The sequence below is a fragment of the Camelus bactrianus genome, chromosome 1 (genome assembly GCF_048773025.1).
Source record: "Camelus bactrianus isolate YW-2024 breed Bactrian camel chromosome 1, ASM4877302v1, whole genome shotgun sequence".
Lineage (NCBI taxonomy): Eukaryota > Metazoa > Chordata > Mammalia > Artiodactyla > Camelidae > Camelus > Camelus bactrianus.
Window position 1 is genome coordinate 80,129,278 of NC_133539.1, and position 25,809 is coordinate 80,155,086.

The following is a 25,809-nucleotide window of genomic DNA, read 5'->3' on the forward strand; positions in this document are numbered from 1 at the left end:
TTATTTATGGGGGGCAATAATGATAAGTTAGCTGCAAAGTTGCTGCCTTTTGCTATTTTCTTGCTGATGTGAATTTGTGGATAACTTCCAAGATAGAAGTATTGGCATTAAAAGGAGTACAAGATAAAACTCAGAAAATGATTGGGAGAGAAGTAATGACAAAGTGTTGGCATTATGAAGGGACTGGAGAAGCTAAACTCTGAAACTGATCACTAAAAAGAAGTCGTATAAAACTGACATGGTCCCATCTCACACTGAACAACTGGGACCTTTAGAAATGAGATTTTGCTCTAACCCAAAATGTCAGAACATTTTGTAATGGACAAAGGGCAGAGAAATGACACAGGCACTGGAAAACAGAGAAGGAAATGACACTTAGAGAAAGGTGATGACAGACCCCTAACAAATCTGCATATTTCTCAAGGAGTTTTAAAAACTCTGTGATTTTTCTTTTTTAAAAAACTGCTTTGAAAAGTTTGTTCACAGTCTCTCGGCTGTGGTTACAATGAGGTGTCCAACAGAAAATACTGATGATCATGGCATCTATGTTTTCTATGTTATGTCCAGAGAGCTCAGATTTTAGTTGATAGATATTTAACTTCATACAAAATAAACTGTCTCTCATATATACATAGATAAGTCTGCTGATCTACAATCAGTATTTTACATTTTCACAGATGCTTTTCGGTGCTGCCGATAGGTTCATGAAGCCAGACTCTCTGTTAATCCCATCTTCTTTTGTGACTAAGAGTCCATATTTCCTATAAAACAGGCTGCAGCAAGGGCCCAACCTGAGTCTGAAACTCATTTTTCCATCTTGGTAAAGCTACTCTGCTCGTTTGAGCATCTAGTCCACAGAGTTATCTGATACAGATTATTTTACCTCACTCACCCTTCTTAAATGGGACAGAAACCACTGAAGGTTTAGGTAAAATGAAGAATTAAGACTGTGTGATATTCTTTTCTAAGTTCAGTGGCGGAGAAATAAATCATATCTCAGAAGCTCTGAACATCTCTTTTTTTTTTTTTTTTTTGCAATTCTATTCTTATTTAGACTTAAAATTTCAGGATTTAGAAAAGTTTGTTTTTTAGATTCAACTCAAGTATTGATTGAGCATTTACGAGATGCTTGAGGCAGGAAGATAACCTGAAGATGTGATCTCTGAGAGGATTAAAACTTACTGGAAAGAAGGGACATGCCCCCATGAAACATCAGGAGATTCACTCTGGAGTGAATGGTACAGATGTTCGTTAAGAGTTTGAAGTGGGGGGACAGTGGGTACTGACATACCCAGGGAACCCTTTATGAACTCAGTGGGACTTAAATTAGGCACATTTGGAAGGACAGTGACTAACTGAATAAAGGGAAAATGGGAAGAATAGGTAGGTGTGACTAGGGGGAAAAGCACAAAGAAAAGTTCAGAGGCAGGATAAGCACAGGCTGATGAGAAAGGTTTATACTGGAGAAAACATAGGAATTAAGTAGACTGTGAAACACACACACACAGTTGAGAGCCTTGAATACTGGGAAAGAAGCACTGAAGCTCATGAGGAAGGCTGTGACAAGGACAAAGGTGATGCTCCAGAAATATTCACCAGGTGATGGTGTGGGGGGCATGAAATGGTACCGGTGGCAGTGAGGCTTGTTGGGAAACGTCTTCTGGAATCCAGACGCTATGTGATCAGAAATGTGACCAGGGTGGTAGCAATGATAATGCAGAGAAAAGGGTTAATATGAGTTGTATTACAACGGGCAGATTTAATGAGTTTCTGAGATTCACTAAATGTCAGGGAATATGAGGAAAGAAAAGTCAACAATGCCTTCAAATTTTTAAGTCAGAATAATTGGGTGAACGATGGCTATCATTACCATACATTGGTGAAAAGCGGGGGAGAGGGAGATTGTAGACTTTGAAAAATCACTTTCGAAGAATATGTTTGCTGTATTTGAGGTAACGTTTGTAATGGAGAGAAAATAGCCATGTCCCAGTAGATATTTGGAAATACTGTGTTTGAAACTGGTGAAATTTTGCAGAGACTGTAACTTTGATCCCCAGTCTTTTGATTAGAAATATTAGCTAATGCCCCAAGAATGGAGTCATTCCCCCAAGAGCGTTCTTGTGAAGAACATATCACTGAGCCAGAGACAGCTTGGAGGAGCATTGACTTGAGAGGCAGGAGGAGAAAGAGAGAAAGAGAAAGTGGCATGTATGTGTGTAGGAGAGAGGGGGAGACAGACAGACAGAGAGAGAGGCAGAGTCAGAGATCAAAAGAGAAGAACTATCACTGAATTCCACGGAGGTGACTTCAAGTAGGGAGGATGGCAAGTACAGAAGGTCAAAGAGCATGAACGACGTGAGTACCTAAAAACTGGTCAGTTCCAGCCTTCTGTGGTACAATGAAAGCTTCTTGGTAAAGGGCAAACTTTATCCTCTTTTGCTGAGAGTTAGACATCTTTCATTTGGAGGGAAAAGAAAGATTAGGTTTCTATGAGAAATTTAATCTGCATAATCTACCTTTGATATTCTTTTTTAAAACATCTGCTTCCCTAATGGTAAAAATCTGGAACTGCGTCATGCCTGCAAACTGATTTTTTAATAATAAATTTGGTCACAGTCATCTAAATTTCATCTTCAGTGGTGATCAATTATAAAGGAATGCATTAAGGGATTTATTTCTCCCAAGTTTTCTTCTAACATGACAGGAGCAAAGAAGACATTTTTAATCAGTTCAGCTTTCCTACCAAAGGACAATATATTATGGTTAATTTTCACATCCATCAGAGGCATAGGGCTTTTCGGACGTAGGTAGAGGTTTATGAGCATAAAATTGAGAACAATTAGCACTCAAGTTAATGTTACATGAGTTTCAACATCTGGTAAGTGTGTCGTCATTTTGGGTCATAGACCACCTGTTAGGCTAAATGTTCATACAACTGCAATTTATTCTGCATACAAATGGAATAAAAATGATACTTTAAAAGTTTTTTTTTAATTTAACAGTATGTATGTAGGGGCCTCTCACATTTTAAAATTTCAACTAGAAGTTAACAATGCATTGAACACTAACAGGATGAAACATATAGTATCAACAGGAACAGAAAATACTTATATTCTTGCAAGAACATTTCATAATAAATTACCTACAGTGCTGATATTAATTTCTCCAGTTGATCTAACCACAGTCACTCACTACAGGTCTCCTCTTTATCCACCAAATATTTAAGACCAAGAAGAGGTCAAGCTCTCACAGTCTTACATATTATTTATATAACAGACCCTTCAAACAGTGGCTGCTTCTGGCAGCAGAGCTGCATCAGCAAATGCCAAATCTCAGGATGCCTCCTGCAACCCGCTGCAAACAGCAGCCCATGCATAGCACAGCATAAACTATTCTGAACTTCAGGATTCCAGGGCCTCTAAGAGCATTTCGATGGAGGCTTTAAAGACATGGAGAAGTCCTGCAGGGAACCCTCTCTCCGAATTGGAAGTAGGTGCTGACAGGAGGCTTCAGGGTACCTGGGATCCAGAGGCTTCTATGTCAACAAGCTACATATACTCTGAGTCTGTGAGGAAGTCAGAGCAGCCAAACCCACAGCTATGCAGGGGGCCTCTGCACATCCAGGGTCACCCAGGAAGCCAAGCTTGGCCCCAGAGGATGGCCCCAGAGGATGGCCCCAGACTTCATTACCAGCATGGCTGGGGGGCCCTGGGGCCTTCTTAGTTAGGGAGCAAAACCAGACTGAAGAGCAAACCATAGCCAGGAACACAGAACTTCTCCTGCCCTCCACTTCCACAGTACACTGATTCCTGAAAATGCCAACAATTTAGAAACGCCAGAATCTTAGAGAATGCTAAGGGATGAACCACAATCAAAAGAAATGTGATGACCATTTATCAGAAGAGCAAGCTAGCGTCCATTTTATTTTTACTTAGTTGTCTTTTCACATGACCCAGTTATTGGCAACTTCAGTAAAACTGGTTAAACACTTCTCTTATTTTAGAGGGCAGGATAGTAATTTTTTTGTATTAAAAACTTAAATTTACTTTATTTATCTTTTTTTTAAAGTATAGTTAGTTTACAATGTTGTATCAATTTCTGGTGCACAGCATAATGTTTTAGTCATACATATACATACATATATTCCTTTTCATATTCTTTTTCATTACAGGTTACTGAGAGCAAGACAGTATTAGGTTGGGTGTGTCTGATTATCTGTAGCAGATTTCAAACCAAAAGAAACTTTCTACACTTTTGAATCATTTTTTTTTACCTTTTTTATAGAAATGAGCTGTCCTTTTAAAATGAGGTGGTTTGGAATTCAAACACCAACTGAAGAAGCATCTAATACTTCAGTCTACGTGTTAATGTGCTTAAAAAGTCACTCTTAGTTCTGAGACCTCTTGGGCCTTTGCTGTACTTTGCTAGATAGAGTAAGGAAGTGTGCGGTCTAGAAGTGTGCCTGTTGAAAGCATCTGTGCACTGGCATTGCCCTGTTTCGGTAACATGCTTCGCACTGACCATCAGAGTGATGATCATCATCATGGGATCATTTTGAGATGTAAGCCCTGTGCTTTGATGGCCAGCTGCCTGACTCTCAATTCCGACCCCTCCATTCGCTTACTGTGTAACCCTGGGCAAGCTGGTAACTTCCTGAAGCTCCAGTCTGGTCACCTGTTAAGGCGAGCAAAATAATATACCCTGTTCTACATGGTTGTTGAGTAAGAAAGGTAACCCTGTAAAGTGTATGGCACAGAAGGAGTGCCAGATAAATGTTAGCCCTCCATGATATTTAGTGATTACCTGATCCTGAGTCACCAAAGAAAGATTAAACCAAACTTAATATATTTTTGTGCTGTGCATGTGTTTAAAAGATACTCTGTAATATTTTAATTCTTATAATAATTAGTATACATGTTAACACTATTTGACAGCTGATTGTAGTTTACTTAACCAAAATGTGCCAGATAGCTTACTGTAGCGTTTCCCAAACTGTGCTTTGAAAAACTGGGGTTCTGTGGAGAATTTCAAGGTGGCGTCTGTGTGGGGCAGGTATTGAATGGGGTACAGTGAGGACAGTGGGTGGTCAGTGATCCAGGCTTCAAATGGAACGGCTCTACCTTTACTGATTTTAAATATTGAGCTTCTCAGTAAATTTCAGTTTGAACAAAGGGTTCTGCAGCTAACAAGGCGGGTAGGGGAGTCAGAGAAGATAGGTAAAAATATTCATGGACTACTAGGTCTATTACTTTTTTAAAGAAATACTACAGATAAAGAGTGAAGAAAGTATTTGAACCAATGCCATTTGAGTTCTGATTCTACATTAAAAATGGACCTTTCGATCATGATTCAAGGATATCTGGAATTTCATCATTTTCCCTCTCTGGCATTGTTAAGGAGGGAGGACTCGTTAGACCCTCTGTTCATCATCCTTCATCTGAGAAGTCTGTGGCCATAAACCAAAACATTATTAGTCAGAATGGGGATGAATTAAGTAAATCTGGCCTCCAAGACCCATGGTTGACATCTGTCCCTCTCCCAAAAGTGATTCAAAGCCAAGCAAGCCCAAAGTAGAGTGCAGTGGTTAGGCCCAGGGTCTCTGGCGTCAGGCGTCAGTCCTGCTCTGTCCACTTAGAGGCTGTGTTTCCAGACAAGCCACCTCCTGTCTGTGGACCTCAAACTTCTATTTGTAAAGTAAGGACAACAGCACCAGTTCCGTAAAGTTATCATAAGGATTTAAAGACAATACATACAAAACAAACTCATGACTACCAAAGGGGAAAGGGAGGGGAGGGATAAACTAGGAGGACGAGATTAACAGATACAAAGTACTACACATAAAATAGATGAACAACAAGGACTTACTGTATAGCACAGGGAGCTATATTCAATATCTAGTTACACCCTAAAATGAAAGATAATCTGAATATATGTATGTATACATAACTGAGTCATTTTACTGTACATCTGAAAACTAACACAATATTGTAAATCAACTATACTTCAATTTAAAAAAATTTTTAATAAAAAGAATGTGTACAAAGTACTTAAAACAAGAGAGGTAGAAAATAAGTACTCAGTAAATATTAGCTCTTCTGGTCATTAAGATTGGAGGGCGTTTTAGAAGCATTTTCATGATACAAATTATTTCTAAGTCTAATTACAGAAGTCAGTACATTTATCATTTTAAATTTCCTTCAACTGTAGGAGGGGTGGCAACTAAAGTAACTAGCCTTATATCTTCATTCTTACGTAGTAATTTTTCTCTTTCCTTTCCTATAACATTATTTCCTTAAATCTTAAACTGTGGACAGAAAAAATCAAATTCTCTCAAAAAGACTCACACAGAAAGATACTAAGCCCATAAGCTGGTCCTGAATTTCTTACTATTTTTATGGGGAAAGAGGACCACATAATCTAGCCATATTTTATTGCTATTCTTTGTGTATGTTTATATTTAAGAAATATGAACTTGATATATCATATATTTCATCTTTTGAGCACATACTTTTACTTTGTATCTTTAATTTTTGTATTTATCATTTTTTTCAAGTATAATACTTAAAGTCTAGGGAGAAAACAATACCCTGAAAACAATAAAATGATAAATTCTTTAGTTCTTTTTCTGTCATATTTCAGATCTTCAAGGATTCCACATGTTGCCTCAGACAGTTGACTGGTCATCTTTTCCTCCCCAACAATATCTCTTGACTCTTGGGTTCAAAAGCAAAGAAGATGGGAAATTTTTGGAAAAAGTATCAAGTAGGAAGTTACCAACATTCACAGGTAAATCACCTGGACTTACTATCTGTCACTTCTGTTATAAGGCAGGGGTTGCACATTATTCATCAAGTCTTATTCATCACAAGGCCTAGCATATAGTAGGGCCTTTGTGCCAAAAAATGTTTGTTGGATCATACGTAAGTCCTTCCGATCTTATTTGTGGGTTAGTTAACAATACCTGGAATTCTGGTTCCCCCAAGACCAAGCATAATCCCAGAGTGCCCACCTCCATCATCCCAACCCTCTCACCCCAGCCACACTATCACCAATGCCTAGTCACAGGGCACTTAAAGAACACAACCTTTTGTCATTAGCAATTAGCAACCGTACAAGAAAATTATGCAACAAAACAATTATATGAAATCAAAAATATAGCCAACAACAACGTTCAATCATTTGGATTATCTGCCATTGTATTAATACCTGGTCTACTCTTTTCTTATGTAGCTCACCAAGCTCTTAGATCTCCTGAAGAGTATTATAGTAAATGGTGCTCAGTAAGTCCATTGAAATTTTCAAAAATCAAGAAAATTTTCACGTAGAGTGAAAGTCTCAGACTCGTGGGCTGAATTCATGCCCAGGTTGAATTTACTTCTTCCGCTCTACCCACATAATTAGGGATTTGTGTTTTGTCTGGTACTCTATCCTCAGAGGCTTATCTCAACTTCGAGCTACATTCAAAGTCAGTGGGATATGCACACTTGAATAATACCTGGGAGGAACAAGACAAGAATCAGACACATTTATGACAACCTTTTTTCACAACTCAGGAAAAACATACTCTGCAGAGAGAGGTGAATTGTTATAGGCTGTCTCATAGATAGCTCAATCAGGAAACACAACAACATGAATAAATGATTGTCTCTAAAGGGCAATGTCTCCTCATAGATCTTTCATTATTATACTTGTGGTCTTTGAGATGGGAGTCTAGTTTCTATACTATAGATTTCATATCTATTAATATTGAGATATCGCTTTATAGCTTGCTAAAGAAAAGCATTCTGAAATGGAAGTCTGGGGAAAAAAATTGTATAAAAGTTTATTGTTACAATTTTTAGAACATAAAACTCCCTTCGGTCTGCTAACCAGAGAAGACACAGTGAGACACATGGAGACAATGGGGAAGCGAATTTTGCCAATATTGGATTTTATCAGAAGCACCCAATTGAATGTAGGTATATGAGTCTTTTATATCTGTTCAGCATATAAATATGAGACAATTCTAGAAGTATGGAAAGTTGAATGTACAAATATTGCAAGTGTAGGAGGATTTTAGAAACTTTCGCAGTAAATCTCATTTGCAAAACCAAGCAAAGTTTAGCAAATGATTGTATTCCTTTTTTATTTTAAAACATATTAATTACAATGCTACACTTTGCAATTTCCAGCATTTATTAAGCTAATACCTCTTTAAAGAGCCCTTTCTTTGTGCCTTCTTGATATCTAATTGAAGGTTGAATTGAATTTTTCACTTCAAATCAATAACAAAATTTTAGTAAACACAGTGTTTTCCCTATTTCATGTATTGGGCTATTGCATATAATCATTTCATTACCTGCACAAGAATTCAGAGCTTTTCAAGTTAATTCCTTCACACCATATTGATAAATTGGACACTACTCTAAAAACTGGCAATTGATCTTCATATACTCTTAAGGTAAATTATCTAATCTCTTTCTCTGACTCAGGGGAAATATGCCCTTCCTACTTTTCAGTCTTAAAAAGCCCCAAATAAGACCTGAATTACACTGTGCTATTTTACAAAATTTAAGTCATTGTACTGAAAGTACATAAAGGGAACTTCTCATTAACAGGCTATAAAGGCTGAAGTTTCCCCTTTTAAAATATTTTTCAAAAGGCCTTTAAGCTGGAAATTTCAAAGAATTTTCTTTTTGTGGCTTTTGTATTACATCATTGATTTGATGTTCTTACCTTACAAGGGGAACCAAGGGGGTCATCACAAACAGCTACTTAACATCTGTTCAGCAGTTTATCCGCTCAGTAGCATTATTCAGCATTTTAGAAAGGCTATAAAACCCCTAATCTATTTGCCTGATTTGTAATTCTAGGCACTACAAATCCAAAAGCACATTTTACTGATTTTCCTACCACATAACTTTCCCTTCCCCACAACTGTGCTCTACTCAATTATCTCCCCTATATTTCTAGTAATAATAAATCCACCTCTACCTTAGTCATCTGGGGCTGTCATTACAAGATACCATAGACTAGATGACTTAAACAACAGAAATGTATTTTCTCCCAGTTCTAGAAGTGAAAAGTCTGAGATCAGGGTGCCAATGTGGTCAGGTTCTGACAAAGATCCTCTTCCTGACTTGCAACTGGCCACCTTCTCTCTGTGTCCTGACATGGCAGAGAGCAAGCTCTCCAGTGTCTCTTCTTGTAAGATCACTAATTCCATCATGAGGGCCCCACCCTCATGACCTCATCTAACCCTAATTACCTCCCAAAGCCCCCACCTCCAAATACACCCCTTTTTTTTTCTCTTTAAAACCATATATTTACAAACCTTAATTCAGCAAAGGTCTGTGTGAGAAGATGAGGGAAGGACACCCCCCCTAGAGTGGATGTGGACCCCCCAAAGTCAGGGGAGGGAAGCTGGTGGCCCAGCCAGCCAGCGCTAGGGCCCAAGGTCACCTCAGGCTGACAGGAGGGCAGAGGCAGAGCTTATCCATATGCTGTTAGATTCAACATACGAATTTTGGGTGGACACAAACATCTGGTTTATAGCAGCCTCACTGACTCTCCTGCAAATTTAGGATCCTGTTCTTCAATTAACCCTCTATCACAACCTTCTAAGACACACACACACACACACACACACACACCATCCTAATTAGAGATCCACACATATCATTACTGTCATATTCAGACCCTTGCAAGCAGTGGAAGCCTTGTAAACAAGAACTATCACCATGCAGTATTATTTCACCTCATCTGCACACGGTCAACCTTGCAGTCCCAGTGTGCTGGGTGTTGTGGAAGTGATCTGTCTGTTTCCTGGCTCTTTGGGGAGATATCTGCCATACCTTGCTAGTTGTCAGGAGACCGACCACATCATCATCTGTGGCCAACTCAGATCTCCCCGTGTTGTGAATGCGGGTTAGGCCTATCTCGGCATCACACACTTTTTAAATGCTCTTAACTCATTTTCTTCTCACGTTTCAAGGGGCATTCTGGCCACTCAGAAATGTGTATATGCATGTATCTGTGTGTCTATAAAGGGGATTTGAAAACCATAATTAACAAGCTTCTTAGCATCTAATGAATAACTCAGTCTTCTTTAGAGTAAGTCACTACCACTTTGCTAACTGCAAGGAAATTCATCAACTTTCTTAATGTTTGCTTCTAAGGGAAATAACAGTTTTTAGAAGACTGTCTCAAAGAGCTTTAATGAAATTGAAGCGAGTGAGCCCAAAGGTACCCAGGGACCACAAGTATGTCCAAATATTGGCTTCTAGATTTCTTATTAGATGCCCAAACACGGCTTCATAAAGCAGGGCTGAATAAAATTGGCTGCAAAGGTAACCTAGCTTAATGAAGCAAGTAATGAGTCAGTGAGCAGAAATTATCCCCCCATGGTACCATTAACTGTGACCCAGGAATCCCTCAACAGTGTTTCCAGGATCCCCGGAGGTGTGTTTTCTCTTGTCAGATGTGAAATGCCACCCACCTGAGTGCAAGGCATCACAGTGTCCTTATTAGTTGTTACCCTAGCTCATGACACCTGTAGATAAAGCCTTTTGTGCAAGGCTGTGCTCTGGCTGTGTAACCCTAGGAGAAGTCACTTTACCTATGAGCGTTTTTTTCTCATTTTTAAGCAGGCTGGTATCTGCCAGGCCCACCTCACAGTGTTGTTGTGAGACCAAAAGTATATAATCCATGTTGAAGCACCTCGTAAAGTTTTAGGGATTTTAGAAGTTTTATTTGTATTTGTTTCAGTTTGTTTTGACAAAACTGTTTTCTGGACCTTTTTCTTTATAAAAGCTGTGTACTTTGAAATTACATATTTCTTCTAAAATGAAGACTGTGCAAATATCCTGTGGACGTCTAATTCTTTTGTTTATGTCACTGATGTGCTCAGAGCTACTCACAAAGGCAGGATTAGAGGTGTCATTTCCAGACATGGACTTGATCTACTGCCCACAGTAGGGATTCCCTGGGAACGTCAATTTTCACCTCTCACCATGGGGGTGGTGGGGCAGAGAGAGTTGGTGAAGGAGACAAGGACATTCCCAGTACGAGGGAGGTTTCTACATCTCAGGCAGTGATTCTCCTTACATTCTGACGCCAGCTTCCTTACGTTTAGAGACTCCTTTGCTGGGCATACCACACATGACCAAACAAGGATGATACTGGCACTTTAAGAGTTGTTATCTAAAATACTCCCCCACCCTTCCTACCCAGTGGCTTTTAATCTCACTGAACATCAACCCAAGTCAACCAGTAGCTCTGCTCTAATGGTATTTTCCCTCCTCTGATTTTTGTCCTAATTATTTCACATGCTACCAAATGCTACTGTGCTTTTCCATTCATTAACTTTATTGGCTGCTGTCAGTTTAAAACCTTATGTGCTGTGCTTCCTGGGGTAAATGTTAAAGAGTTAAAATAATAAAATCTCTTGCCATGCATGAAGCTGCCTTCACAGGCTGACTTGCCAAAAAAATGCCCTAACTGACCATGTTTGGAATACCTCGTTAATTTAACTTTTAATTTCCTCCAAATGAAGCATAAAAAATGTTTACATACGCACATTTGGAATGAACAATAATATGTGTTTCCTACCCCTTTTCTTTGCAATTAATGTTTCTAATATGTTATATCAATTGGAAATGCACTCCAAATACTTGGACTCTGCTTTTCAGCAGTACGAGATTGTGCAACTTACTTGCCAAACATTTATCAGTACCTGCTATGAAATCTGGACAATTCTCTGGCTGAAGCCTTCATGTGAACTTGCTATTTACCTAACCTTCACTGTACCTGTGTGAGGTCTTAGCTTCTGTCTTGGCCATTTTACTACACCCTCCCCAGCAGCTCAGGAGCCCTGTGACCACGCCTGACGTCTCCATGAGAGGGCTACTTCCCTTTAGATTTAGCCCTTACTAGCACTCGATGTAAGCTAATTCGTTCATTTTTCATTACTTCCATAAAGCAAGAGCATTAAAGCACTCCTGCTGGCGTTTGTTCATCTTTATTTCTTTTTCACTTTATCTCTCAAAAACCGCCAGCTTGTATACGTAAAATATTAATCTACAGTTTCCTGATAACCAAAAACTGCTGTTGGCTTGGGGCAGAGGATGTGGGGAGGAGGCGGGGTGACTATTAGCAGTCAGTTAGATTCTTTCCCTAGTCACCCTATCCACGTGGAGCACTTCCTGTTTTGTTATGCATCCAACAATCAAGCTAACAAAGCACCATCGCCTTCCATTATTTTTATTTTCCTGATGTTTTGGGAAATTACACTGATGGACTATGTTCCCGAGCAGGCTGCAGCCGTTTCTGCTCTTTGGAGTTGAGTCACTGCACCATTTTCCTACAACGAGCCCCATTGTTTATTTTAAAGAAGGACAAAGAAAGCAATTTTTCTTCAGAAAGAAAACTGTTTCTCCTGCAACTTGCTTTCCTCTCTTTGACAGGATCCCACTGTTTAGCTACATGTTTAAACTAAATGGGAAGGCTGGCTATTCTGTCGATTCAGAAAATGGATCCCCAAATCCACAATTTGCAATCATTGCTCCTATCGGTTTACAGGTTTTCAGATAAATGATTAATCGAAAAGAACAAATCAGCAAGCAGGGATAGAGAAATGACACTAGCCAAATGGCACAGATACACATTAGAGAGAAGTACAGCAAATACGATGCAACAGTGCTCAACCTTCCTTTATTACCAAGGTTCTAAGAGTGTCAACTTCTAGAGACTGGTGTCAATCAAGATATGCAGATGACATTTCAGAAAGAATTGCCTTCTAAATTTAAGTTAAAAATCAGATGTTCTTTAGTAATGCTAGTTTCTAATAATTTTTCTCTTTAGAAGAGGTTCTATTTTAAGAAAGAAAAATTATGTCTGCCTTCTCTAATTTCTGGGAAAAAATCTGCTTTGTAAGTATGCACAAACTAAAATAGTCCTTGCCAGATACTAAGCTTTAAGGTAGTGGTTTGTCCTCCAAATTCGGTTTAAGATGTTTGAATATTTTGGGGGGCACCTAGCTAACATTCACATTTCTAGGGCCACATACCAAGAGATTATGACTCACTGAGTAAGGTCCAGGACTCTTCCTGGTTAACAGACAAGCCTAATGATTCTGGTGCAGGTAGTCCAGGAGGAACCCCACCATAAGGGGATGTTGTTCATCCAGCCTTCTGCTTCTGAGCACCAAGATTGGGAATGAACGCAATCGCCAAACTAAATCCTCCTGTGACTTACCATTTCCCATCATTCTCCAAACATGACAGAAACCCAAAGCTGTTCTTATGTCAGAAGGACTTTTTCCTAAATAGAAATGTAAGACTTTTATGATAAACTTTGTCTTTCCTAGGAAGCAGTATGATTTGGATTAAACTTTTTAGAGAAGGTAATGTGTTCTCTTTCATGGCTGGCACTAGCAGACACATAGGTGAGCCACCTTGATTATAAGTGTGCCCCATTTTAAGAAAGCCCAAAATACTAGCAGATTCACAGGGGTTGGTGGTCCTTACAAGCACACAACAGTCTACTTCAAGATGGATCGTGTCAGTTGCTGAGATGGTCCTAGGAGCCAGAATAAAGCACTACAATACTACAAGGAGAGGAACCAGAGTCCACGGCCATCCAATGAGAACTAAAGATAAAAGCAGAGCTGCAGGTTTAATGTAAGCCATGAGGGCAGACAGAATTCAATTTGTATAATGTTTTTCAGATTCAAGTTGCATAAAAATCTTCCTTTAAATCAACAAGACAACAGACAACTCTTAACTCTTAGGATGCCTTGATGACATAGATAATGTCTTCTACATGGACACAGCTCTGTGGGCTCCCCACTGGAAGAGTCGAGCTCAGGTTCAATTTCAGTCCTCTTTTCCTCTCATCCCAGATTCCTTATGCAGGGCCACCTGCAAACTCTTCTCAACAGTCCTGCAAAGTGTTCCCTTTTATATACATTTTTCTGTTTGAAGGAAGGGCACAGACAATTCTCTAAAATGATAGCAGGAAAACATTTATTTGCACTAGTTACCATTACTCCAAAGGAGCTAAACATATTACAACAAGCCCTGACTTCAATCCCCGGGGAGATGATATTTCTGTGGTTTTATTCTAAAACATTTCCTTCTACTGGGAGACTAGAGCAGTCTTCATGCGTGCTCAGGTGTGATGGAGAAGTTGCAATACGCCAGCCTCCTCAGCCAGCTGCAGAGAGTAAAGGAGCAATCCCAGGTGATCAATCAAGCAATGGCGGAGCTAGCAACCATCCCCTATCTACAGGACATCAGTCAACAGGAGGCAGAATTGGTGAGCATTTGTTTTTCTTTGTTTAAGGCTTTCACAGGCCCTGAGCCAACAGAAGAGTGATATGGTCTGAAAAAGAATGTGATAATAAACGTAGTCCCAGGGCAAACTCTTCAAGCCTCGTGAAGCATTCTAATGGAGAAACTGGAAAATATAGAAAGGTGTGTGTGTGTGTTTTATTTGCTCACCCTGACTAGTTTCCATTTTTTAGAGCAAGACATTTGTGATGTATGAAAATATGGAAAAGGGCTGATTATTCATATTCTGAGTCGGGCTTTTTGTTTCAAGTAAAGTGAAATTTTAATAAATCGTTTTTTTAACTTGAAGATATATTAATGTATGATTCTCTTCAATGGAAAAGTAAGAGGAAAAAAAGAGTAATTGCTGGATAGAAAACTGACCTTACAAAATTGTGTTTAGTGTTTTCTTATTCGCTTCTAGTGTTACAGATATGTTGGTAATGCCAAAACACACACACTAGTACATTTAGATAAGAGAGTGGTTTTATTTGAGGGGAAATGTAGTCCGTCAAAGAGTGTTTTGTTTTTTTTTTTAACTGTATTGATTAGTTAACTCAGGAAAGACAGAAAAAAAAATCTTCAAATAAATGTGTGTATTATAACCATAATTAATATTAGAAACAGTAGTACCTCATTTGAAAAACAATTACTAATCAGTGTACTGGCCATTCAAGGAAGGGTAAAATTTACTCCATATAAAGATCTTGATGTGTTATTAGGAAGGGCTCTTTAATTTGAGGCTCTAATTGAAGGTAGCTAAAACTAATTATAGACCTGAATTGAATTCATGCAGCAAGGATGAGAACAGCCAAAACTGATCACCTGTAATTTTAAGATAACTAAAGGAACCCGCCCTCTTTGAACTTTAAAAGCTGTAACAAATTAATTAAGAAATGGACTGCCAACATTTATAATGTTCATCTGAACCTACAAAAGTGTATTAAATAAATAGTGATATTAAAAAATTAACGTGTAAAACTGTCAGAGTAACCAAATAATAAAACTATGCATACTAAACATTAAAGCTATGAAAAAAAAGTCTATTAATCATGGAATTACTAAGTCAAAGCTAGCAATAGTACTTTCTAAACCTGTATGGTTGTGTGCACAGAATGCTTTCTAAAAGGCTAAGTGTTTATCCTACCATTCATAGGTATTCAAGAGTACAGTAAGTGTGGAGCTTTCAAAGTGCATATTATAGACAATTTTAGATGATTAATGCTCCTCTGAGATAAGAGGAAGCAAAGAAAATGTTAATTTAAGAAGCTGGCATAATGTTGATCCTGTCTTTCTGAAAAGCACATTCAAGATTTAAACGAAAAATACAGGGGAGTTTTCTGCACTTAAGGTCTTCTTAACCACACATCTGTGGCTTTCTTTTTTCTGGAAATACTTATATTTCTAAATATACAAAAAGAACACCAAACTAGCATCACTGACATCCCTTACTAACGTGTTAGTACAATATGCCACTACAAAACCTTGGAAAATAGGATTTCCTGGGATATTTTCATAATTTATACACCTACTAAAAAAAAAAAGCATATATGGATGTATACATGCAGACCAAATATTTAAAAATCATGTATCTTGCAAAATCTCATCGCCTTAAGTAATAGATTTTACTTTCCAACTTCCAAGCAGGGGTTAACTAGATAATAAATCCTCAAGACACCTTTTATGATGCTGTATCAACAGTGACTGCTCAATAGAAGAGTTTTGAGTGACTCAACTCTCTGCCCTTCTGCTTAAGCTGTGCAATATCTAAAGTACAGAAAGATTATCTAAGAGTTCATGACGTTTGACGCCATGGTGAACCGAAATGACGTTTGTCTTTTTTTTTAAGAGAACTTCCTTTTTTAGCTTTGACTGTCACATGGCTTCCTGTGGCTTCATTACTTCGCAGGCACATATGCAGCATCTGTATAGGATTATTTTAAATTGGAATATGGCAGTTTGGGGCAAAGAGTGGAATTTTTTAAACTTGCCTTTGAAATGGAACCTAGAAAGAAAAGTTGGTTATTTTGAAATTTTAGTAAAGAAAAGAATAGGAAAAGAACTTAAATGAGCTAGATCCTTTAAGAGGCAATAAAACAACACAATTTTAGTATGGTCCTCTGGTGAGCTTTTGCAAGATGCCTAGAATTATGATACATTAGCCTCAGGAGAAAATGCTCAAATGCGTTCATGTACTACATGCCATTTCCTGAGAGAATTAACTACTGCCTTCATTCTTTACAACCCAAATCTGTTTTCACAAAACATCAACACTTACTACATTAAAACCTATATGTTTTCTACAAATTTTCAAGAAGAATCTTTCCATTGTTTCAATGTTTTATATCTGCAATAATACTCGGTAATGACTGAAGCAAAGATGAGGTGGCGGTGTTCATTGTCAGAAAGATGAGTAATAAAATCATCAGCGTACAAATGATTTTTTAATTAGGTTTTAATCTGTGTATTTAGAGAAGTTATTTCTGTGTGAATTCCACACTGATAATTTTTATCTTGGTGCCACAGCTGCAGTCACTAATGGCAGATGCCATGGACACCCTTGAAGGAAGAAGAAACGATAAAGAACGTGTGTGGAATACAATTCAAAAGGTAAAACTTTCAGCTGAAGGAAAGAGAGATATTTTTCTCAAAGAAAATGTCCACTTGGGTCAAATGTGTTTAGAAGATCAAAAGAAAAGCAAGCTCTTTGGGTTGTTTTGTTGTTTTCTTTTTAAAATAAACACAGCTCTCTCCCTGGAAGTGTGGCCAAAATCAAACATGGATTTATGTAATCTGTTCCCTCAGGTCTGCTGCTTTTCTGACTGTGGTCATATAAGTTTATGGGTCTCTTGTCATGCTTATTTTCATATTCAGGTTTCATTATCTGCTTCTGCATTATTGGTTATTACAGATTTTTTTAAAGCCCTTTCATCAGTGTTTTAGTCTGCTCCCCAGTGTTTTTCCCCATATTCTGTCGCTTGAAGAATAATGGCTACATTTCAAGGAACTACAAAGAAACTAGCACATTTTGTTTGGGGTGGAGGAGTAACATACCGGTTGTTAGAAGTAGGGGAGCATCCCTTCATTGGTCACGTGAGTTTAGTAAAACACGCACTGAGATGCACCTGGCCCCAGGTACTCAGATTTGTGTGATGCCACCGGGCTCTCTGACAGTGTAGGAAGAAGTAATGTTGGGTCTCTAGTCCAGCTAAAGGTGATAAATTCTGATCAATCTACTCCCCACTCAGTCTCCTCCACTGTAAGAACCCATAAAGGGAGAACTGGTGTCAGGAGATGTGAGGAGAGCAAACCAAAGAAGCCTTCAGTTTAAGAGGTAAAGTCAGCCTTGAGGGATTCTGATGCATCTGCAGAAATGTTTGTCTTCTGTAATCAATTCAGAGGCCCTGTGATAAATGTATAGAACAGAAGTCAACTGAACTCAGCAAATATTTGTCAAATATCTACTGTGCCTGAAAGAACACTGTGTGTTAAGGATATTGTGCTGTGCTGGGCAAGACAAACACTGCCTCTGCCTATACAGACCTATATGCCATCTAGGAAAGAAGTCAGTTACTAAACAAACAGCTACTTACAAGTTCACTGAATGTTATATTTAAAAAGTGGATGTTCAAATGACCTATGGGAACAAACAGAGGAATATAATCTTGTGTGAGAGGTCAGAAAATCCATCTCTGAGAAAGTGATATTTATAAAACATTTAAAGGACAGTGGTAGTTACCCAGATGGAAAGGGAGATTTCCACACAGAGGAAGAGTTTGCACCAAGAATGCAAAGAAAGCATGGCAAATTCAAAAACTGACAAAGGAAGAAGGAACATATTTCAAAATGAAGTGCAGAGGCAGGAGAAGTCAAATCACAGAAGGATTTATAAATTATGTTAAGGATTCGGAATGTTTCAGAAAGCATTTATCTGGTAAACATTTTTGAGACGTCTGTAGGGTGGTAGTGGAAGAACAGACGGAGGGGCCACAGAAACATGGGGATTCAGCTATCAGGTGTGGCCTGATCGACAGCGGTGGGTGTAGGGATGGAGAGAAGACAGATACGAGAAATATCCAGGAAGCCGACTCTGCAGGCCATATTCACTGATTGCATATGGGAGCTTAGAGAATAGACAAAGTTAGAATGATGCCCAGACACTGGGCTTGAGCCACTAGGGCAGAAACAGGGAGTGGTCTGCTGGTGCAAAGGAAGGAAGGAAGCACTTCAGAGAAGCAGGTTTTGCCTGAGAACATAAACTCAGATTCCAGTCAGAAGGCAAAACCATGCCAGATATTTGAAAGGGAATTTAATATAAAGAATGGGTAACTGGGTATGAAATAGGTAGCTGAAAAAGCAAAGGACAACAATAATTTATCACAAAGGAAGCAATTAAAGGAAGCAGCTATCACCCCTTAAGTTTGGGGAATCAAAGAGAAGAGGCTGCAATTACTAAAACTTACAAAATTGAAGCAGGGACCCAGCTGGGCCAAAACTCAAATCTCCTACTAGGAGGCGCTGTTTAGCTGGTGCTAGTGTCTGAGCCCAGAGGAAGGGTCATGAAGGACTGAGACCCAGACTTCTGAAGAGGGGGGCAGTAACCCACTGCTGCTGATGGGGAGAGAAGGATGGCTGTTTTAATGGAGGTAATTTGGCAACTTTTGGAAAAACTAGATTCAACTGCTACTACAGAAAATAATATGTTTCTGGAGCAAAGAAGCTTTGCTGAATAGATGCTCATAGGAACCCCACGCAGACAAGAAGTCTGCAACAAATAAACAGGAAGTAGCAAGTCTCTCCTTTCTCCTTTGGTTTTGCAATGTCCCTCTATCGCCCCTTATTGACAAAGAGCTGGCAAAACAGAAATGGAGTTTGCAGACTTTAAACCCCAGCATCGAAGAGCTAATTATAAAAAGGTGGGTTTGGAGTTGAGACAACAGGCTAATTACTGCAGAAAAGTACATTGAACTTAGGGTGCTGGCAAGATATCCAAGGGGAAGTACAGGAGTCTGGAGTTCTGGATAAAAGACTGAATAGAGATAGACATTTCTTAGTCATTGGAAAATTGGTGGTAACTGAAATCATTTGAATGGGTAACAAGGCTGAGAAAGAACACGGAAAAAGAATAGAAGAGAGCCTTGAGGAGGTCATTTCAAACTTAGGAGACCTCTACAAAGGGGACTAAGAAGGTATGGCAAGAGGAATTGGAGTGAGAGCCAAACCAAATTCAATGTTCATGAGAGTCAAGCAATGTAATTAAACATCTCTACTGACTATAGTGATAATTGTTTAGCACAGGGGTCAGCAAACTATAGCCCACAGGTCAAAACCAGCCAATCATCTATTGTTGTAAATCAACTTAATTGCACACAGTCATACCATTCATTTAAGTACCATCTATGTCACCTTGGCCAAGTTGAGTTGTTGCCACAAAGACCATACAGCTCACAAAACCTAAAATATTGACTATTTGACCCTACACACACAAAAAAATTTGCTGTACCTTTGTACCCTGTTTATAGCATTATCCCTCCCAGAAATATCTGCATTTGTATAGTATATATATTTACAAATCCAAGAGATAATAGAATAGTCCAGTTATGAAATTCCGAGGACTAGCAAAAAAGGTGGGAGAGTGGCATTTGTCTACATCTGCACTTGGTAGACAGCCACCAATTCCACCTCACCCTAAGCTAGTGTTTTGATGCCCACATTCATAGGTGCATGTCACCTGGGCTTTCCCACTTTGCCCTTATTGCAGTTATCTATTACTGTGTTAAAAACCGTCCCAAGCACAGTGGTTTAGAACAATGCAGTATTGTCTCACAGTTCTATGGGTTGACTCAACTCAGCTAGGCAGTTCTTGCTCAGGGTCTCTCAAGCAGTTCAGTCAGATGGCTTCTGTGCTTGGGATTGGAGTCACCTGAACGCTAAAATGTACTGGACTCCAAGATGGCTCACTCATGTGGTTGACAGTTGATTCTAGTCAGCTGAGACAGTTGACTGGTGTGCCTAAATGTAGCCTCTCCGTGTGAATTAGGCTTTAAACGGCATGACAGCAGACTTTCAAGAGAAAGTATCTCAAGAGAAGGGAAGTAAACACCATTAGTCCTCTAAAACACTAGGCCCAGACCAGCATAGCAACTTCCACCATATTCTATCGGTCAAAGCAGTCACGGGCAGCTCAGAGTCACAGGGTTGGAAAAATAGATCCCACTTCTCCAAGGAGAAGTGATGTGTGCCTTTGTGGAGAGAATGCAGTGATAGCATCCATCTTGAAGACAAGCTTTAGCAGAGCTGTGACCCAGGCTGGAAAACATACCTGTAAGCAAGAAGGAGTCAGGAGAACAGGCAAGTCAAGACCTCCGAGACTGGAACTCTGTGGAGCCACTCCACCCAACCACTGGGTATCCAGAAAGATTCACTGGTGAGCAGCCAGTCTTTCCAAATTAAAAGCCCTGGTAATGATCCTAGCTTTCTAAATGGAGGCTCCTGAGAGGTCTTTAGGAAGATGTGAATGGGAAGGAACAGGGTGTCAAATTTTTCCCAAGGGCTTTTAATTTGGTTAATGTGACTCTACAAAGCATGATCCTATCACTTTCAGACAATTCCGGTAGGAAGTAAGTAATTTCCTTTTACTGCTATAGAGTTAATTTGCGTGTGCAGAAAAAAAAATAATTAAAAAAAAGCTAATTGTACAAGCTACACTGTGTTCTGAGCCCACTAGAAGTTGATATCAGCATCGCCACCTCTGAGATCTGTTATCTGTAATAGAAACAGCTGTTGTACCTAATGAAAACACTTGAAATTTTCATCTGAAGCAGCAGAATTATAGCAGCACCTCCTAGTTCCACGGAGTTAAAGGGTCTGTCAGAATCCCCATTACCTAACACAATTTTCAGGGCTCCACCTTGTTATAGGTCTATAAAAAGCCTATCAAGATGAAATCTGATTCATGAGTGCTGACCTCCTGTCTATATTTTGTTATCTCTGAGATTTCTCTAAGAACCCAGAAAGAGAAAGAATGAGACAATTGTGGTTTTTTCCCTAAATCACCAGAACTAAAAGTACTGTGTATTCTGTACAGAGTTTTAGGAAGGTGGCTCTTGTTTTGCTTTGGCTTTAGAGTATTTCCTCTCCAGTAATTAATTCAATAAAGATATACGTATGTTGGTTTAGCTGTGCAAATCCACATATAAGCAGATTATGTCCTCCAAAAGGGTAAAATTTTTTGTGTTGGAAAGTCCCAGGCCACAGCAGGATTCTTTAAATAAGAGCATCACACTTTTCTTGGCTTTAGTCTGTAACAAAACTTCCTGAGAAAACACACCCTTTTGAACATCCCGCAAGTTCTCTAATCACACTGCTCATTCATGTATTCAAGTGCCTGGGCAGACACTGTGCTAGACACTGGAGACACAGTCATGAAAAAGCAGCACCTTCATGACATTTGCATTCTGCTAGAGAAAAGCAGTCAGTAAACTACCTAAAGAAATATGGACTACAAGTAATAAATGCCATAGGTGGAGAAAGCAGGAAAGGAACACAGAAAGTACCAGATGACTGCAGGTGCAACAGAACAGTCATGCAGGATTCACTGAACAAAATCTGAAAGAAATGCAAAACTATGCAAATATCTGGTGAGAAGCATTCCAAGTAAATGAGACAGCAAATGCAAAACCCTGAGATTGGAGAGTGCCTGGCACGTACAAGGGTTTGCAAGGAGGGCAAAGGGACTGGAGTAGAAGGAATAAGAGCAGTAGGAGATGAAGTGAGAGAGGAGAGGATATAATGCTTGTTCCACAGAAAAATAAAAATGCTCTAAGCTGCTGCGTTGAGAACAGATTTAAGGGGGGCAAGGGCAGAATCAAGGAGACGACTTAGGAGGTTATTGCAATGATACAGGAGAGTAATGATGGTTGCTTGAACCTTGAACCCAGATATCAGCAAAGGATGTAAGAAGTGGTGAGATCCTCTTCTATTCATAAGAAGAACAAGGCTTATTTACAGGAAGGCTAGTACAGAAAAAGCACCATGAACTGGCAATTCAGAGGCCTGGGTCTGTCACAAGTTAGCTCAGAAGCCCCTTCTTTTCTCTGGGCCTCCGTTTTTCTCATCTGTTAAATGAAGAAATTGAACTAGAAGATTCAAAATCCCCTCCCAGCTCTGAATAAATGGATCTTTTGAAAGCCAGACCATCAAAATGAAAGAATAAGAGTTATTGTTTACTGAGCTCTTAATATGGGCCAACACTCCTATTCACTTTGCATATATCCACTCACTAATCCTCACATAGGGTAAAAAGTATAATTTATTAAACAGAGAAGTGTAGTAGTTATCCTGAAGCCACACAGCCAGTAAGTGGTGGAACCAGGAACTGATTTGGCCTTAGAGCCTACTCTCTTTCTTGTGCAACTAGACAAAGTCTGACTGCCCAGCATTGTTTTACATGTGGCTGAGCATTCAGGAGAGACGCCAAATGGGGAATTACAGTGACCTCCAACCAAAGTGGAATTTGTCCAGCAACTAGCCCAGTTTGTCTATCTTCAATTCTCAAAGTAAAGTTCTTTCAATCTGAGCCAATCTCTAAGGAATTTTTGGTTTAGTCTACCTTTGTAATCCACCCTTATAGGATCCTCCTCCTCTGTTCCATAGTTTTCCATCTATAACCAGAAAGAATACAGAGCCTAAATCTGCAAACCATTGACCACGAACTCAGCTCCCACTGATGGTACCTTGGGCAAGACACAACCTTCTGAGAAATACAGTATGTTCACACCTTTACCATCTTCAGAGTCTATGATTTTGTGTTACTTAGCATTGAATCCTAAGGCCCATTAGAGCGCTAGGAGCTAGGCCTGAAGACAAATAGGAAAAGGAATCTTCAAAAAAAAAAAAAAGGAGGCTTTAAAAAAAAAATGTGCCAACTGTTAAGTTGGAACATTCTTATTTCTTTTCACCAAAGACTCAGTTTACAGGAACATTTAAGCAACACTGTCTACAACTCAGAAGACAAACTTACGGGTTCTTCATTTACAAAGTCTAAATTTCACACTGCAGAGATCAAAATTTAATCTGGTATGATAAAGTATTGTCTTCTGATATGCCTCTGGATCTCTGGTTTGAGACTAAATAAGGAGAAATGAAGCTTTGTTACTTTAAAGGTAATGAGTGAAACACTTTAGCATATAATCATGATCCTATGAATTTTCATGAGAAGAAATGCTACCTTAAAATTTCATCAAATATTAAAATATAACACAGTACATCATAATCCTTAATGAATCCAACTAATGAAGTTTAGGTGGGTATCTTTAAACCATCATATGAATTTATTCAAAATTATTTAGCTTTTTGTGCTCCTTTTTATCTCGAAATCTTAACTTACAAATCATACTTGTCATCATACAGAAATGACATTCATTGATATACTAATTTGGTCTTTTAAGATAAAAATGAGAATTGTACATCACTTAGCAACTCTGTTCTGTTCAAGGCTGTTGATGTAGGCAGAGGGGAGGGTATAAATTCGGGGGCCTGGCAGGGGCCATTGGTTGAAGAGGAGAGGGAAGAGTAAACTGGAACATTTTACTTTCCACATCAACATTCCAACCTGAGTCCTTCCAGGGACTCTGTGGAGAGAGATCACACATGTGGCACTGTCATTCACTGGCCAGTCATTTGGGCTGACTAATGGGGCTGGGGCATGCAGTTGTGCCACTCTGAAAGTCCTGCTGTCTTTTCAACGATTCAGCAACTGTACCACTCATTTGCAAAGCAATCAGGCTTTTCCTGTGTGTCTTGTTCTTTAAGGAGTCTTCATAGATTTATTGCAATTTGATTGTGAATCTTCTCCGCTTCTGGTTCTGGACTTCCTCATTAGCATATTCCCAGATTCCTTTACAGTGTGCGCTCCAAGCACCGCTAAGCAGTTCTGTCCACAGCGTAATGCAGATCATGTACAGAAACCTAAGCGCTCTTGTTGCTGACCGTGCTGAGGAGGGATGGGGGCAAGGCCCAAGGGGCTGAAGAGGCCAGGTGCCTGGGATGAATCATTACAGTTCCCAGGATGAATAAGTCTGCCAGAAGGTGTCTAAGCCAGCAATTGTAGTGGGGGAGGCTCCACCGAAGCCCTGGCAGAACCTCCTGATTGTGGGCAGAGGCTGAGCCCCGGGGTAGCCAGACCTGGAGGGAGGACCTCATCCTCAGACGCACAGCAAAGCCATGTTTAGTCCGACATGTGGAGAAAATGGAAAGCCTTGGTTCCGGCCATCTCCCCCGCCCACAACACAGCACTCCACATAGATGGTGAATTTCAGTCATCACTTAAACCAAACAACATCTTTCTCCTCTGACTGAAAGGAAAAAGTATATGGGTAATTTGTTAAACATTTTCAACAGGTGCATTTTCTAATCACTGACTTTCTACCTGTATTTGGCCTTTCTTCCAAAACTGGAAATACCTCTTTTATATACTTTGTTGGCAGAAAGTATTCCAAAACATTGATGATTTGGCCGGAAATTTCTGCAGCAGAAGCATTTCTGTGCAGATTTCAGATCTAGCATGGCCCTCATCTAGGGAGCATGAATCCAGGAGCTTTGCCTTTTTAGCCAGGAGCTTATCAAGAGGTAGACAAAGCTAGTGAGCCATTTATTAGGTGCTCACGTACCTAATAAAATACCACGATGTCCAACAATTGATCAAAGTATGTTAGTCTGTTTGAAGCTTGCTTTTAAATAACTATCACAATGGAAACAAGCTACAGAAAAATTTATTTCTGGTAAATAATTAAGTTAATAATGTGATGGAAAAATTTTAAATATGATGACTACAAATATCATCAATGATGACTATTTATCACTAAGTATATGCCAAGCCCTTCAAGAAGTTATTGCATTTAATGACTGCAACATCCTAGGAGAAAGACATCATCATCTTTACTTTGAAAGATGAGGAAAAAGAGCTTTGTAGAATTAACAAGGAAACAACCCCAAGTCTGTAGTGACAACATTTGGTTTTGAATCAGATTTGTTTGGGTCAAAGGCTCTGTTCCTAGTCATTAGTTAGAATATTTAAGCTAAACCAAATACAGCTACTGAAAGTCAGTGACACAACGAACATTGCCTGACCCAAGCTCAGATCCTATAGGACAACCAACAAGACAACCTTTAAGTCTGTTTCTCAGCAGTGAGTGGGACAGGAGCATCAGGGGCTATCGCAGGCATCTGTCCATCTCTAGATCACAGCTCAGAGGCCAGGCTGGCGACTTACCCAGACTGCTTTGAAGCAGCTTCCTAACCAAATCTGAACCCTGGCACCCACCCTCCCCTGGGTCATGCCCTCTTAATGTCCTTCCTCACCATTCCTCCCTTTACAGATGTACTGTGTATAGCTTGCTTTGATAGCTCACCATCTTCCTTCTTCCTGCAACATCAGAACTTTAAGAAAACAGCTTGGAAGTCAGGTCATTCCTGTAGTGTATTTATGGTTGCTCTAAGG

General features: G+C 39.4%; 1 protein-coding gene across 1 annotated transcript in view; it reads left to right on the plus strand.

Moving 5' to 3' along the window:
• SPATA16 (spermatogenesis associated 16) overlaps positions 1 to 25,809 on the plus strand; it is a 181,155-nt gene that overhangs the window by 137,348 nt on the left and 17,998 nt on the right. Inside the window, exons 6-9 of the mRNA XM_010947784.3 lie at positions 6,640 to 6,786; positions 7,842 to 7,954; positions 14,131 to 14,295; positions 16,836 to 16,919. Coding sequence (XP_010946086.2) covers positions 6,640 to 6,786; positions 7,842 to 7,954; positions 14,131 to 14,295; positions 16,836 to 16,919 — 509 coding nt within the window. The remainder of the gene's footprint in view (positions 1 to 6,639; positions 6,787 to 7,841; positions 7,955 to 14,130; positions 14,296 to 16,835; positions 16,920 to 25,809) is intronic.